The 14,445-nt window shown below is 44.7% G+C and overlaps 2 protein-coding genes across 4 annotated transcripts; both read right to left on the minus strand.

Annotated features, from left to right (window-relative positions):
• Positions 1-3,917: 3,917 nt before the first annotated feature.
• On the minus strand, positions 3,918-8,813 carry LOC123723983 (cyclin-T2). 3 transcript variants are annotated; one of them, XM_045698247.1, is made up of 3 exons: positions 7,168-8,813; positions 6,548-6,619; positions 3,918-6,438 (listed from the first exon to the last, which is right to left on the minus strand). In XM_045698247.1, exons 1-3 carry the CDS (start codon positions 7,222-7,224, stop codon positions 5,368-5,370), a joined length of 1,200 nt encoding a protein of 399 aa, XP_045554203.1. In that variant the 5' UTR covers positions 7,225-8,813; the 3' UTR covers positions 3,918-5,367. The 3 variants fall into 3 exon arrangements, with proteins under 3 accessions (XP_045554203.1, XP_045554202.1, XP_045554201.1); XM_045698246.1 differs by having other exon boundaries at positions 6,572-6,642; XM_045698245.1 differs by having other exon boundaries at positions 6,548-6,642.
• A 6-nt stretch (positions 8,814-8,819) lies between these two features.
• LOC106573166 (cyclin-T2) lies at positions 8,820-14,297 on the minus strand. The gene is made up of 6 exons (XM_045698248.1): positions 13,992-14,297; positions 13,248-13,329; positions 9,945-10,073; positions 9,783-9,843; positions 9,429-9,491; positions 8,820-9,237 (listed from the first exon to the last, which is right to left on the minus strand). Exons 1-6 carry the CDS (start codon positions 14,147-14,149, stop codon positions 9,179-9,181), a joined length of 552 nt encoding a protein of 183 aa, XP_045554204.1. The 5' UTR covers positions 14,150-14,297; the 3' UTR covers positions 8,820-9,178.
• Between the last annotated feature and the right edge of the window lie 148 nt (positions 14,298-14,445).

The raw sequence follows: 14,445 nt of genomic DNA on the forward strand, positions 1-14,445 counted from the left end.
TGTTTCCAGTTTCAGCGATTTTTGTAGTTCGTTCCAGTCATTGGCAGCAGAGAACTGGAAGGAGAGACGACCAAAGGAGGAGTTGGCTTTAGGGGTGACCAGAGAGATATACCTGCTGGAGCGCGTGCTGCTATGGTGACCAGTGAGCGGAGATAAGGGGGGACTTTACCTAGCAGGGTCTTGTAGATGACCTAGAGCCAATGTATTTGGCGACGATTATGAAGCGAAGGCCAGCCAACAAGAGCATACAGGTCGCAGTGGTGGGTAGTATATGGGGCTTTGGTGACAAAATGGATGGCACTGTGATAGACTGCATCCAGCTTGTTGAGTAGGGTATTGGAGGCTATTTTGTAAATGACATCGCCGAAGTCGAGGATTGGTAGGATGGTCAGTTTTACGAGGGTTAGTTTGGCAGCATGAGTGAAGGGTGCTTTGTTGCAAAATAGGAAGTTAATTCTAGATTTAACTTTGGATTGGAGATGATTGATGTGTCTGGAAGGAGAGTTTACAGTCTAACCAGACACCTAGATATTTGTAGTTGTCCACAAATTCTGAGTCAGAACCGTCCAGAGAAGTGATGCTGGACAGGCGGGCAGGTGCAGGCAGCGATCGGTTGAAGAGCATGCATTTAGTTTTACTTGTATTTAGGAGCAGTTGGAGACCACGGAAGGAGAGTTGTATGGCATTGAAGCTCGTCTGGAGGGTTGTTAACACAGTGTCCAAAGAAGGGCCAGAAGTATACAGAATGGTGTCATCTGCGTAGAGGTGGATCAGAGATTCACCAGCAACAAGAGCGACATCATTAACCCAGTAACCCTGGTCCAAGGTAAGGACTACCTCCATAGTTACCCTGGTCCAAGGTAAGGACTACCTCCATAGTTACCCTGGTCCAAGGTAAGGACTACCTCCATAGTAACCCTGGTCCAAGGTAAAGACTACCTCCATGTACTGTAGAAACTCTTGTCTGGTTACAGTCAACACTGTGAAATTCAGGAAGCTCCCGTGGGCAGAAGAAATATAAATTCAAGTTTTGAAGACCTTTATCAAAACCTACTATTCTCTCTGTCTCTGAAGTGCCCTTTGTTCCTGACATAAGGGTTATTACTGTGTCTCTAATGAAAGCTCTCCTGAGCCAGAGGAACAATTAGTTTAGCTCTTTAGAGAATCTAAATAGGATGAGCTGAGCTGAGCTTGCTTGGCGCTGAACAACACCTCACCAGCAGCAGACTAATTACACTTCTGGTGAAGAGAGGAGGTGAAGAGACTTCTGGTGAAGAGGAAGTGAAGAGACTTCTGGTGGAGAGAGGAGGTGAGGTGGCTTCTGGTGGAGGGAGGAGGTGAGGAGACTTCTGGTGGAGGGAGGAGGTGGAAAGAGAGGGTGAAGAGACTTCTGGTGGAGGGAGGAGGTGGAAAGAGGGGGTGAGGAGACTTCTGGTGGAGGGAGGAGGTGAGGAGACTTCTGGTGTAGAGAGCAGGTGAGGAGACTACTGGTGTAGAGAGGGTGTGAGGAGACTTCTGGTGTAGAGAGTGGGTGAGGAGACTTCTGGTGTAGAGAGCGGGTGAGAAGACTTCTGGTGTAGAGAGCGGGTGAGAAGACGTCTGGTGTAGAGAGGGGGTGAGAAGACTTCTGGTGTAGAGAGGGGGTGAGGAGACTACTGGTGTAGAGAGGGGGTGAGGAGTCTTCTGGTGTAGAGAGGGGGTGAGGAGACTTCTGCTTCATTAGAAATTACGAGGTGAGGTGATGGCTGGAATTTCAAACAAGACACTCACCAAGCCAGGCTGTGAACGGCACAACTCACCCAGTGGTCAGCCACCCGTGTCCTCAGAGGGCAGCGACTATGAGCCTGAGTGGTTATTGTTAATCTGCTCACACACAAGACAAGACTTTGTTTGCACTGTTGAAGACACTGGATGTGGTCATAGAGGCATTCTTGAACGTACATGTAACACATGTACAACTGTTGATTGAATACTCTCTACGACAGTGTACTCTACATTCACTGCCATAGTATTTGTTAACCTAGATATCAACACAAAAATGTGTGTACTTTGCTCTCTGTCCTCACTCTAACTCTGCCCTGGCCTAGACACAGCCCAGCTCAAATAGGTCACACTATGGGCCATAATTAGCTGAAATGTCAAAGATGGTGAATTATTGATGACAAGGGAGGAAACCTCAAATTGACTGGTTTCAACTGGTTTTTAAAGGGACAGCTAGAGCTTTGGGGACAGTTATACTCGGGGACACTTTTGCAAAGTTTCACCAAATAAATATTTGCTTGAGTTTTGCACTCTGAGCAAGGCAAGACTGCTTGTCACCAGAACATATGATGGTTTTTGCCAGCTGGGGACTTTGTGGAGAAGAGAACCATGAATTTATTTCTTACTGAGGGACATATTGTATGATGATATTAATCTCCTATGTAACTACCTACACCTGCTAGTTCTGCTGAGTCTGTACTGAGCTGGCAGAATGAAGCACCTGGATGATCCAAATAAAACCAGGATGTTACTTCCGTAATACATCCATGAGCACAATACAGTGACAACAGCCATTAATCAGACGGGTAGCAAAACCGGGCTTGGACCCCAGATAGATTTTGTCAAAAATTGACACTTGACGGGAGATTTTCATGCGAATGTTAAAAAAACGGCATAAAAACAATATGCGCATTTCTCAACCAGTGATGTTTCCGTCAAAATTGACTTGTCGCCTATAAATGTCTGTGCGTGATGACGAAGTGCACATAAAATTACGTTTTGCTGTTTTATTCGCATGTACCGAATAAAAAATACAAGTTAAATGGATGTCCATCACATTTTCAACAATACTGATGATTTCTCACAACAACAACAAAAAATTGCGTTACATAACGAGTGTACCCAGTGCGGTATTGGCACGTGCGCTCCAGTCAACAGCTCACAGATACACTACCTACATGATCAGATTATTATGGACAACAGAGAGAGATTATTCTAACATCATGTCACCAGAATAAAGAACCTAGATATTTATTGGAAAGGAGCATCAAGCTCATCACCTTGCTCTTTCACCACCTCTGTGAATTTCATCAGGTATTTCATCTGTAGCCTAACGGCATGCTTTACGATGAGAAATACGTCATACTTCGATATGATAGTTATTATAGCAATATTTGCGCATAAAATCGTTTCCACGACATTTCTCGCATAATACCGACACAAATAGATCCCACCTTGTCTAAGGTATTTTGTTTACCGACAAATGTTCCGTTTGCATTATATCTGTCATTATATATTTGATCAGACACATTACTTTAGTTGCATAATAAAAGATTGGATCATGGAAACCTGGCTACAGAGATTGAAATAGATTGTTCACTTTTGCACATAGCTAGTTCCGTCAAGTGTTGGTAGAGTTATGTCTCTCTTGACATAACTCTACAAAAATACATTCTAACTATGGAATCCATATTAGGAAGTCCCTTAGTTTTCAGACGAGGGAGACTTCCTGATATATGCGATCGGAGAGGAATATAACTAGGCAAGTCAGTTAAGAACAAATTCTTATCTACAATGACGGCCTACCCCGGACGATGCTGGGCCAATTGTGCTCCGCCCAATGGACCTCCCAATCACGGCCGGATGTGAAACAGCCTGGATTCGAACCAGGGACTGTAGTGAGATGCAGTGCCTTAGACCGCTGCGCCACTCGGGAGCCCCGATATATTTGAATCTTTCAAAAGATCTGATCTGATTGGTCAAAAGACCAAATTAACACCAAAATATTAGATTTGGGCTGCCGGTGTAAACGCAAGCATAACTGCTCCATGGTCTTTTTGCCAGACCAAGTGACAACTAATCAATGATTGAACAGCACCACCCAGTGGATGTATGTGGTAGCACAAATAACCATTATAAAATACACAAGACCATGATGTATTCGTGTGTAAAAACGACAGTTTTACACGTTTATTTGGGTTCCCAGTACACACATTAAGGATTTGTTCAATAGTGTCCGCTTTAGGACCGCCTAATACACTGTTATGGCAGAATAGAATGTGTGGTCTGAGGGTGTAAAGTCAACCGACTAGCTAGAACTGCTGTCCTATATACAATCACCTCTAGAGATATTTTCATAGGATGGCGGTTGGTTAATTAGACATTTATCAATATTGAAGAATAGTGACTTGTTGACGACTTGATACAATCACAAGGCTTTTTGTAAATATGCCGAGATCTTTTTGAATGCACTTCACAGCAGTTATAACGTAAACTTCTTTTATAGCTCTAGAATAATCTGCTGTACGTTTTAGAGGCACAGCCTTTGGCATCCACTTAGTTGGACAGTAGACAGCATATGGCCCGGTCCCCAATCCACCCCTAGACCCTAAGCACTTGAGATCCCACAAGCGCATAAGGGTGTCTCTCTCAAAATGGCACACTATTCCCTATGTAGTACACTACTTTTCACCAAGACCCAGTGTTTTTCCCAGCTGGGAACTTTGCGGGCCCTGGTCAAAAAGTAGTGCCCTACATAAGGGATAGGGTGCCATTTTGGATACACCCATAGGGTCTATGAGGTGTTGATCTGGGAAAGGGCCTTTGTATGTCCTCTGACTAGCCATGTGTGATGAGTTGGATTGCCATCATATACAATGTGTGTCCTCCCATTAGAAGACAAGCACACTGAAACAGCCTCTACGGTAAGATAGATGCTGTACTTCTGCAGCCTTCAGCCAACAAAATGACAAAAGTTATACATCTCTACAGATACAGGTATTACGCCAAGAGAGGAAGATTTATTTCGTTCTTTATATCAAAAAAAAGTTTCCAGACCTGAGTATTTCAAGGAATAAGGTTGTTTCTTAACATACAAAAACGTACACGCATTTACGTGGACACTCTGTGAACCTCCACCAGGCTGCTATCTTCCCTTATGTGATTGAAACATGCACATTATTAATAGCAAATAACTCATAAAAAGGCAGACTTCTCTTTCTTCTTAAAAGAACAGAATTAAAATCTGGAATTTTGTCAATCACAGAACCAGTGAACGTGGCTCCTAGGGGTTTTTAGCAAGCAGACAAGTAGCATTACAGCACTGTGTATATCATGTTGTGGACATTTCTGAAGATCCTTAAAGCATCAGTAATTATTACCGTGTGTGGACAGGGTGATGAAGTTAACTTCAAAGTTATAAAATCATTTTTTACTTATTTTTTAATCATAAAAACCTATTTTCTCTATTCAACAACTCCTGCCTAGCCTACTATCCAGATCTGTTTGTCCAGTCTTGCCCACTCAAATGTCAAGCCAAACATGTTTGGACAGAGTTGGCAAGAGAGCCAAACAACCTGCACCCAGGCTAAACGACTAACTCTGAGTTTACAGGTTCATTCCCTGGGCACTTAGCAGAGAGTCCAGCATGTCAAAAGTGTCTTTGTAGTCGGTGTGTTGGCCGTTAGACCCCAGCACTCCATTTGACCCCTCCGGGCCACCGTGGTGTCGCTCCACAGTCCTCGGGCCGCCACCACCGTCTGAAGAGTAGTGGGAGGAGCCTCCGGCACCTTTGGAACTCCTGCTGCTCTTAGCAGAGTGGTGGTGGTTGTTGTGACTACTGACGTCAGGGTTGGCCCGTTTCCTGGAGGAGGAACTGGAGCCCCCCAGGTCGCTACCATGGCCACCGAGGACTCTGAGTGCCAGGGCGGGGTCGATGGCCCCTCGGCCGTTCCCGCTGAGGGCATAAGGGTGCGAGTGGCCGTGCTTGGGGTGTCTGCTGGGGCCAGAGTGGTCTTTGTACTTCTCTTTGCCCTGTGGGACACCAACATGGCCGCCCTGGTCTCTCTCAGCTGAGACTTTGATTCTCATCTTTAGCTCCTCGTTGCTGGCCGCAACGCCGTTCTCAACCGCCGAGGCCTGTGGTGGGAGACATCGTGTCTTTTTAGAGCTGGCCTTGTCCCTCCTGCTGTCCCCCTGCACAGAGCGTCTTTTATGGGACTGGTACATGTCCACACCGCTCTGCTCCTCTCGGACACCGTTCTGCATGGTCTGCAGGTCTGCTGCCTGTTTCTCTCTGTACTTATCCAGGGAGAGTTTCTGTGGGGGGCGGGTGAAGGGCGAGGGGTTATTGGGCAGGGCCTGTGGATGCTTGCCTGCACTGGCCGTTTTGTGTTCGTGTTTGCCTGATGGGTACTTTGAAGGGATGGCTTGAGGAAGAAAGGCAAGGCCCTGGTCCAGCCCCAGCAGCTCAGCGTGGTCCCCAGCCAGGGCCTGGTAGGGAGGGAACGGGATAGACATGTCGTCTAGTGAAGCCATCTCCCCAGAGTCTGACAGAGACGACGAGAAGAATGAGTTGCTGCCGGCCACACCGGTGATGCCGTCCAATGAGGAGGTCCCTTGGAAGGAGGTGTCGCCCGTTTGGCTGTCCATCTTGGGCTTCTTGGCAGCTTGCGTGGCCTGGAATAGCGATGTGGTGAAATTCAGTTAAAAAAGGGCAACACCAAACAATTCCACCCCAAATGTCAGTGAAGTAGTAGCTACTAGGGCTAAATGCTGGAACACTTACACCAGTTGTGAGAGCAGAACCTACCCTCCAGTTACGTATCCTTTTCAGCCTGCTGGGCGTCTTCTCCAAAATCTGCAGGAATTCATTGGTCAGCTCTACGTCAGACACAAAGACAACTATTAGAACCCTGAAGGAAGTGACGGGTCAGCTCTACGTCAGACACAAAGACAACTATTAGAACCCTGAAGGAAGTGACGGGTCAGCTCTACGTCAGACACAAAGACAACTATTAGAACCCTGAAGGAAGTGACGGGTCAGCTCTACGTCAGACACAAAGACAACTATTAGAACCCTGAAGGAAGTGACGGGTCAGCTCTACGTCAGACACAAAGACAACTATTAGAACCCTGAAGGAAGTGACGGGTCAGCTCTACGTCAGACACAAAGACAACTATTAGAACCCTGAAGGTTCAATCCCTGCGTTCACCTTCATCACATATCCCCCTGCGTTTCTGTGCAGTCTGAATAAACAAGAAATACTAACAGAGGGTGGAATTCCACTATAGACCCCCGAAGGTCTTGGGTTCAACACCTTCAATCAAGTGTTCCAAATTTCAACCTTCCTGGCCTATATCCCCCTGTCCTTAAAATTAAATTAAGAACACTAAAATGTTTCTGACCGTCCAGCAGTGTGAGCGTGACGGTGCGGTCCAGATACTCCCACCAGTGTTTCCCATCAGTGGAGACCGGGATCTCCCAGTTGGACCATTTACAGGCCAGGTGGATGCAGACGCAGGCGATGACTGTGGGCTTGTGCTGCAGGCAGAACGTGGTGAGGTGGAGGCTGTCGGAGGGAAGACCACAGAGGACACACCCGTTAGCTAGTTCTAGGGTTGGAATACAGGACATTAGCACTAGCCCTGGGACATGGCTGAAGACGCTATGGAAGTGGTTTTCAAACCTTTCCCTGGGAACTCCCAGATGTTTCACAATTTTGTTGCAGCCCTGAACTAGCGCACCGATTCGCCTAATCAAGGACATGACAAGTGGATTCGCCTAATCAAGGACTTGACAAGTGGATTCGCCTAATCAAGGACATGACAAGTGGATTCGCCTAATCAAGGACTTGACAAGTGGATTCGCCTAATCAAGGACATGACAAGTGGATTCGCCTAATCAAGGACTTGACAAGTGGATTCGCCTAATCAAGGACATGACAAGTGGATTCGCCTAATCAAGGACATGACAAGTGGATTCGCCTAATCAAGGACATGACAAGTGGATTCGCCTAATCAAGGACATGACAAGTGGATTCGCCTAATCAAGGACATGACAAGTGGATTCGCCTAATCAAGGACATGACAAGTGGATTCGCCTAATCAAGGACTTGACAAGTGGATTCGCCTAATCAAGGACTTGACAAGTGGATTCGCCTAATCAAGGACTTGACAAGTGGATTCGCCTAATCAAGGACATGCTGATTAGTTGACAAGTTGAATCAGGTGTGCTAGTTGTGGAAGGGCTGGGGGTCCCCAAGGAGAGGTCTGAACCTCTTCTCTATGGTGTCTCTAGACTAGAGCCAAGTCTCTGGTCTAATAAAGCTCAGAGTACAGCTGATCTGCATGCATACAGTACATACTATAATACTGCCTTCATATTCCAGACTGTTGAGAGAGTGGCAGAGGCACGTACCCCGGTGGTTTTCTATGATGGATGATTGTGGCTGTTTCTCTTACCATTTCATACAGAATCTTACCTTATAAAACTGATACATACATTGAGGACAACCTAGATGGTAAACTTGTTCTTTGAGAGTACTAAGCTTGTTTTCTAGGGATAATTGATGTTCCAGTCCAGCCTGTCAAGTTATGCCATCTCACTCATACCTTTGCAAACTTCCTTTTAAAATGTCCTTTTTCAAAATGGTTCAATAGTCTTGCATTGCAAAAATCTGGGCAATACATTAATTATGGAAGTATCCTTTTGACTTCGTAAAAATATAATTTTTTGCCCTCTGTCCAGACATTGTATATTGCTGTTGATAGGATAGCAAAATTATTCATCTAAGTCAGCGCAAGTACAGTTACTAAAATGTAATTTAGGAAAATACTGAACCTATAATGAACTGTAATGTTTAGATTATACTAAGGTAAAGAAGAGGATACCTATAGCATACAAGTCATTCATATATTAGAGAGAATTATGGATGATCATTTTACTACTGGAGTATTAGGTGTCAATTATTACTAAGAATTTGCTTGTTACCCTTATATATCAGCTTCTATTTGTCAAACATAAATCAAGAAAATAAAAAACCGTTATTAATACTTACCGGGACAGATGCTATAGTTTACATCTTTTCACTGATCTTTAGTGGCAAGCTATATTCAGGCTACCAATTGTGTTTTAGGAAGGAGGAGACATATGCACTCTGTAGCAACCAAACGGTCAGTGAGGACAGTCTACAGCGCCACCAACACGTTCACATTGTGCATTCAACCCCTATGTGCCAACACTGAGCCCTTGTACAATACACCGCACTGCTGCAGCCTGGCTGGCTGTCCGGTACCGCCCCTAGAGGTTTCCCAGAAACCTGCCTGGCGCAAAGAGGGCGTTGGACACAGGAAGGGGGACCTGCAAGTACAGGAAGCTATAGTGTGCCATCACAGTGCAACATAGTGGGGGGCGGGGTCAGGATAACAACCTGTTGGTAGCCATGAAATAGGAAGTCTGTGCCAAATCCTTGCTTGCTGTAATAGAAGGAAGAGAGGGGTCAAAGGTTAGCTCGGAGTCTCAGACTAGCACTGGAATGAAATAAAATGACAGCATATTATTAGAACTGGTTACTACATACAGCAGAGGTGTAATAAAGGTATACGTGTCTGTGTGTCAAAGATGAGAGAAGGTGATAAGATGGAAAGACACAGGAAGAAGGCTGTACCTCGCACTAGCTGGGAACATCTCACAACATCAGTGTGAGGATGTTCAATTGTTATTTCAAAACCTGAAAACAATATAATGGAACATGATTAGACATTTCAAAGGCCCACTGGCCATCCAGATGCAAATGAACCAAAAAGTACCACAACTACGTCCCAAATGGCACCCCATTCCCTTTATAGTGCACTACTTTAGACCAGGGCCCACTGGGGTAGTGCACTATTTTAGACCAGGGCCCACTAGGGTAGTGCCCTTGTACAGTAAAAGCATTTTACTGTTTGTAAAGCATAGGGTGCCCTTTGGGATGCAACCCATGAAGTTTCCATGTATCATCCATCTATAGACAGATCCTTACCTAGCGTCTGCAGTACTATCGTTTCTAGTATCACCAGCTCCTGAGCTTGCTGATGGTATGCCTAAAGTTCAACAGATTTCATATTTGTAATGTGTCTCTCTCTCAATATCACCATGACAAGAGATCCACATCACAACACCCAGGTACAGAGGCCTCACTTACATTGCTCTTGGTGTCTAGTGGGGCATCCTGGGGGTTGACGCAGGCGTGGGCCACTTTGATGACATGTTCAAGCTTCCTAGGTTGTTCCTCAACCTTCGCAGCCAGGAACAAGGTTGTTTGGGAGATGATCTGTAGAAATAAAGACATTAAGGTTGGTCGGTATCCAGGTTTTCATATCGTCATACCGTCCTTCACTCATCCCAGGATTTACGGTATTACAGGCTTAGTGCACAAGGGCGAGCCAAAAAACGGGGTGAAACGCCTATTGGAAGTCTATTACCAGAATGCTAACATAATGAGCACAAGTAATAGTGAGGCTGCTAGCTAAATATTCTATCAAGCACAAAATAATGTTTTCTTCAAAAACAGGCAGTCCAGCTCATAAAGTTATACATATACAGGAAGGAGCTACCGCGGGGCGGCAGGTAGCCTAGTGATTAGAGCGTTGGACTAGTAACCGAAAGGTTGCAAGATCAAATCCCCGAGCTGACACGGTATAAATCTGTCTTACTGCCCCTGAACAAGGCAGTTAACCCACTGTTCCTAGGCCGTCATTGAAAATAACAATTTGTTCTTAACTGACTGTCCTAGTTAAATAAAAATACAAACAAAAAAAACCATTTTTGGTGAGTTTGTACATTTACTTGGGAATGTGAATTAGAGTCTGGAGTCGCTAGGCCAACGGGCCTGCCTGCTCTGAGAAGATAGGGGAGAAGCAGACCAGAACGGAGAGGAAAAACGCAAGGATTTGTTTCTTTATTTAACCAGGTAGGCTAGTTGAGAACAAGTTCTCATTAACTACTGCGACCTGGCCAAGATAAAGCACAGCAGTTCGACACATACAACACAGAGTTACACATGGAATAAACAAACATACATTCAATAACACAGTAGAAAAAAATTAAAATAATATACAGTGAGTGCAAATGAGGTAAGATAAGGGAGGTAAGGCAAAGAATAGGCCATGGTGGTGAAGTAATTACAATATAGCAATTAAACACTGGAATGGTAGATGTGCAGAAGATGAACGTGCAAGTAGAGATACTGGGGTGCAAAGGATCAAGATAAATAAATAAATACAGAATGGGGATGAGGTAGTTGGATGGGCTGTTTACAGATGGGCTATGTACAGGTGCAGTGATCTGTGAGCTGCTCTGACAGCTGGTGCTTAAAGTTAGTGAGGGAGATATGAGTCTCCAGCTTCAGTGATTTTTGCAGTTCGTTCCAGTCATTGGCAGCAGAGAACTGGAAGGAAAGGCGGCCAAAGGAGGAATTGGCTTTGGGGGTGACCAGTGAGATATACCTGCTGGAGCGCGTGCTACGGGTGGGTGCTGCTATGGTGACCAGTGAGCTGAGATAAGGCTGGGCTTTACCTAACAGAGACTTGTAGATGACCTGGAGCCAGTGGGTTTGGCGACGAGTATGAAGTGAGGGCCAGCCAACGAGAGCGTACAGGTCGCAGTGGTGGTTAGTATATGGGGCTTTGGTGACAAAACAGATGGCACTGTGATAAACTCTACTCAACAAATTGGATGCAGTCTTGGAGGCTATTTTATAAATGACAACGCCGAAGTCGAGGGTCGGTAGGATGATCAGTTTTACGAGGGTAAGTTTGGCAGCATGAGTGAAGGCTGCTTTGTTGCGGAATAGGAAGCCGATTCTAGATTTAATTTTGGATTAGAGATGCTTAATGTGAGTCTGGAAGGAGAGTTTACAGTCTAACCAGACACCTAGATATTTGTAGTTGTCCACATATTCTAAGTCAGAACCGTCCAGAGTAGTGATGCTGGACGGGCGGGCAGCGATCGGTTGAAGAGCATGCATTTAGTTTTACTTGTATTTAGGAGCAGTTGGAGGCCATGGAAGGAGAGTTTTATGGCATTGAAGTTCGTTTGGAGGTTTGTTAACACAGTGTCCAAAGAAGGGCCAGAAGTATACAGAATGGTGTCGTCTGCGTAGAGGTGGATCAGAAAATCACCAGCAGCAAGAGCGACATCATTGATGTATACAGAGAAGAGAGTCGGCCCGAGAATTTAACCCTGTGGCACCCCCATAGAGACTGCCAGAGGTCCGGACAACAGACCCTCCGATCAAGCTGCAGTGGCAGCTGTACAGATAACTCATCCAAAGGCTTTGACACCTCAAATGCCACTATGACATTGCTCATCTTAATATTTATATATTTCTTAATTCCATAATTTTACTTGTGTATTGTTGTGAATTGTTAGATACTACTGCACTGTTGGAGCTAGGAACACAAGCATTTCACTACACCCGCAATAACATCTGCTAAATACGTGACCAATAAAATGTGATTTAATAGATGAGAATTCACACATTATCAGCAGACAGCGCTCTGACTGATGTGTAGTTACTTTTCAACGATACTTCTCTATGTAGCCAGTCTACTTCTCTCGGGTAAAACGGCAGATTAACTGGCTACATTCTTTCTATGATAAAGAGAAATATGATGGCCATGCATCGTTTTCGCAAAAGAAATACATAGGTTTTTAAAATCGTAAGCTCATTTAGCCTACTTGTGTGGCTGCCAGCCAAATAGCATTGCAATTCTGTCGTCATCAGATTAAAATTATGCTTATTTTCTGCCGAATGGGTTGTATTTTCTGTGAAGAAAAACTATAGTTGCACATCCCTGATCACTCTGAGGCAAAACACACTTGACTTTCAATATAAAACACGACCTCTGTCAATAGAAAGTTGGAGTCACCTGCTCCCGCTTTCCCCAGTTTTGCTATTTACAAACAAACATGTGACTGGCTCAACTGTTCTGGGGGAACTAGTGTAGGTAGTCCAGTGTGGCTCAGCTGGTAGAACATGGAGCTTGCAACACCACGGTTGTGGGTTCGATTCCCACTGGGGACCAGTACGAAAATGTATGCGCTTAGTACTGTAAGTCGCTCTGGATAAGAGCATCTGCCAAATAACTAAAATGTACAAGTTGACTGCAGGTATTTACTTAAAAAGTAGCTACAAATATAAAAATGTATAGAAAAACGTCTATGAAATAGTTTCAACGTTATAGAGAGCACTGAACTGGCTATTTCCAAATAACCCGCTATACTGCCCAAGATGACACGAAAATCCATCAGATCCCCCTTGAGACAGTTGTCAGCCTTATCCGAGATCTGTTTGTGCTGCAAGTCATTGTCACACCAAGCACAATGACTATAAGAGTTGGCAAGACAGCACAAAGAGATATAGGAAGAGGCTAAATAGAGAGTTAGAGAATGAAAATACCAACAAACAAAAAAATCTGTTACAATTGAGATGGTGATTACTTACATTCCTATGAAACTTAGTGAAAGAGTGAATCATATAAAATCTATGCATGTAAACGATTGCAGTGTTGATGATGAGTTGAGAGCTGAATACATGGGTTAAGGTATTCCAAGTGATATGCGGAAACAACAGAAATACTGCAATCAATGCATAAACTATTCTAACATCATAGCTGGCTGATGTCATTTACCGGTAGCTGGGTGACAATCCACCTAGCTTTGTTCCCATCTCAGCTAGTTAGCTCAGGTTCACTAACGTTACTCCAATAATGAGACACAGCTGACCAAGATGTCACAACTAACTACCTCGTGAGATAACATCATAAACCATATTATATATGTTCATAAAAATGATTAACTAATAGTTACTCGTACATCCAGCCGGCGGAGTAGACGATAACAGAGCTGCTAAGGCGAACGTCTAGCGGGCCAAAATAATAGCTACCGTTAGCTGATCACAGAACGAGGTTAGCATGTTAGCTAAAGAACTAGCTAGCGTAACAACCTCAAAGGTTACCGTTACTGCGTTAGGTATCCTATTTTGTAATCCAACCAAGACATAACGATAGTCGAAGTAAAACATTCAACTTGTATTTTAAATGGACACATTTAGCTGTGTTTCAGTTACTTGCAAAGAAAGCTAGCTGGCTACTATGTACCAAGCTAACAAACGGCACAACCATTTTGGGTAGCTAGTTAGCCTAGCTGCCACATAGCGGGCTGAAAGCCTCATTTTCAGAAAGGATACACGTTGAGTCTCTGGCCCATATCCTGAATTAGGTTGGCGGCTTGCTGTCGGTAAGAAAGTTCCCTATCAGATTCGACTCCACTGCGGCGGGACGGCGTTGTTTCTAGTTGCTCCCGGGAAAAGAGCCATTTCGAAGAAGGTCCCCGGTGCACCGCCATTGCGCTCCAACAACTAGCCCCTGGTGGCTCGAGGGGGTAGGGAGCGTAGGAAATCAAACGCGCATGCGCTTTGGCTACTTTCCGAGGACTAGTAAAACCAATTTCTCAGCAAATTAGCACTATTTTAACTTTCAATACAGCAACAAAAAAATCTCTCACAAATTGTGGAAAATCATGGATATGATAATAGGTCCATTCTGTCCAAACGTGCAGGCTCAAAGTCGTGTAAAGAAAAAAGAAGACACCCAGTATCCCATAGTTCCCCGCGCGTGTAGATTATATTGCGGCTCCACTGT

Source organism: Salmo salar, chromosome ssa16 (genome assembly GCF_905237065.1).
Source record: "Salmo salar chromosome ssa16, Ssal_v3.1, whole genome shotgun sequence".
Lineage (NCBI taxonomy): Eukaryota > Metazoa > Chordata > Actinopteri > Salmoniformes > Salmonidae > Salmo > Salmo salar.

Excerpts from the sequence above, each read along its gene's own strand:
- LOC123723983 (XM_045698245.1), bottom strand. The coding sequence starts at position 7,528 with ATGTCCTTGATTAGGCGAATCGGTGCGCTAGTTCAGGGCTGCAACAAA. Across the intron at positions 6,643-7,167 it reads CACGCTCACACTGCTGGACG|AGCTGACCAATGAATTCCTG; the intron begins GTCAGAAACATT and ends TGTCTGACGTAG. Across the intron at positions 6,439-6,547 it reads GTTCTGCTCTCACAACTGGT|GCCACGCAAGCTGCCAAGAA; the intron begins GTAAGTGTTCCA and ends TCGCTATTCCAG.
- LOC106573166 (XM_045698248.1), bottom strand. The coding sequence starts at position 14,149 with ATGGCGGTGCACCGGGGACCTTCTTCGAAATGGCTCTTTTCCCGGGAG. Across the intron at positions 13,330-13,991 it reads ATGGGCCAGAGACTCAACGT|CTCTCAACTCATCATCAACA; the intron begins GTATCCTTTCTG and ends CCATGTATTCAG. Across the intron at positions 10,074-13,247 it reads TCACTAAGTTTCATAGGAAT|ATCATCTCCCAAACAACCTT; the intron begins GTAAGTAATCAC and ends TTATTTCTACAG.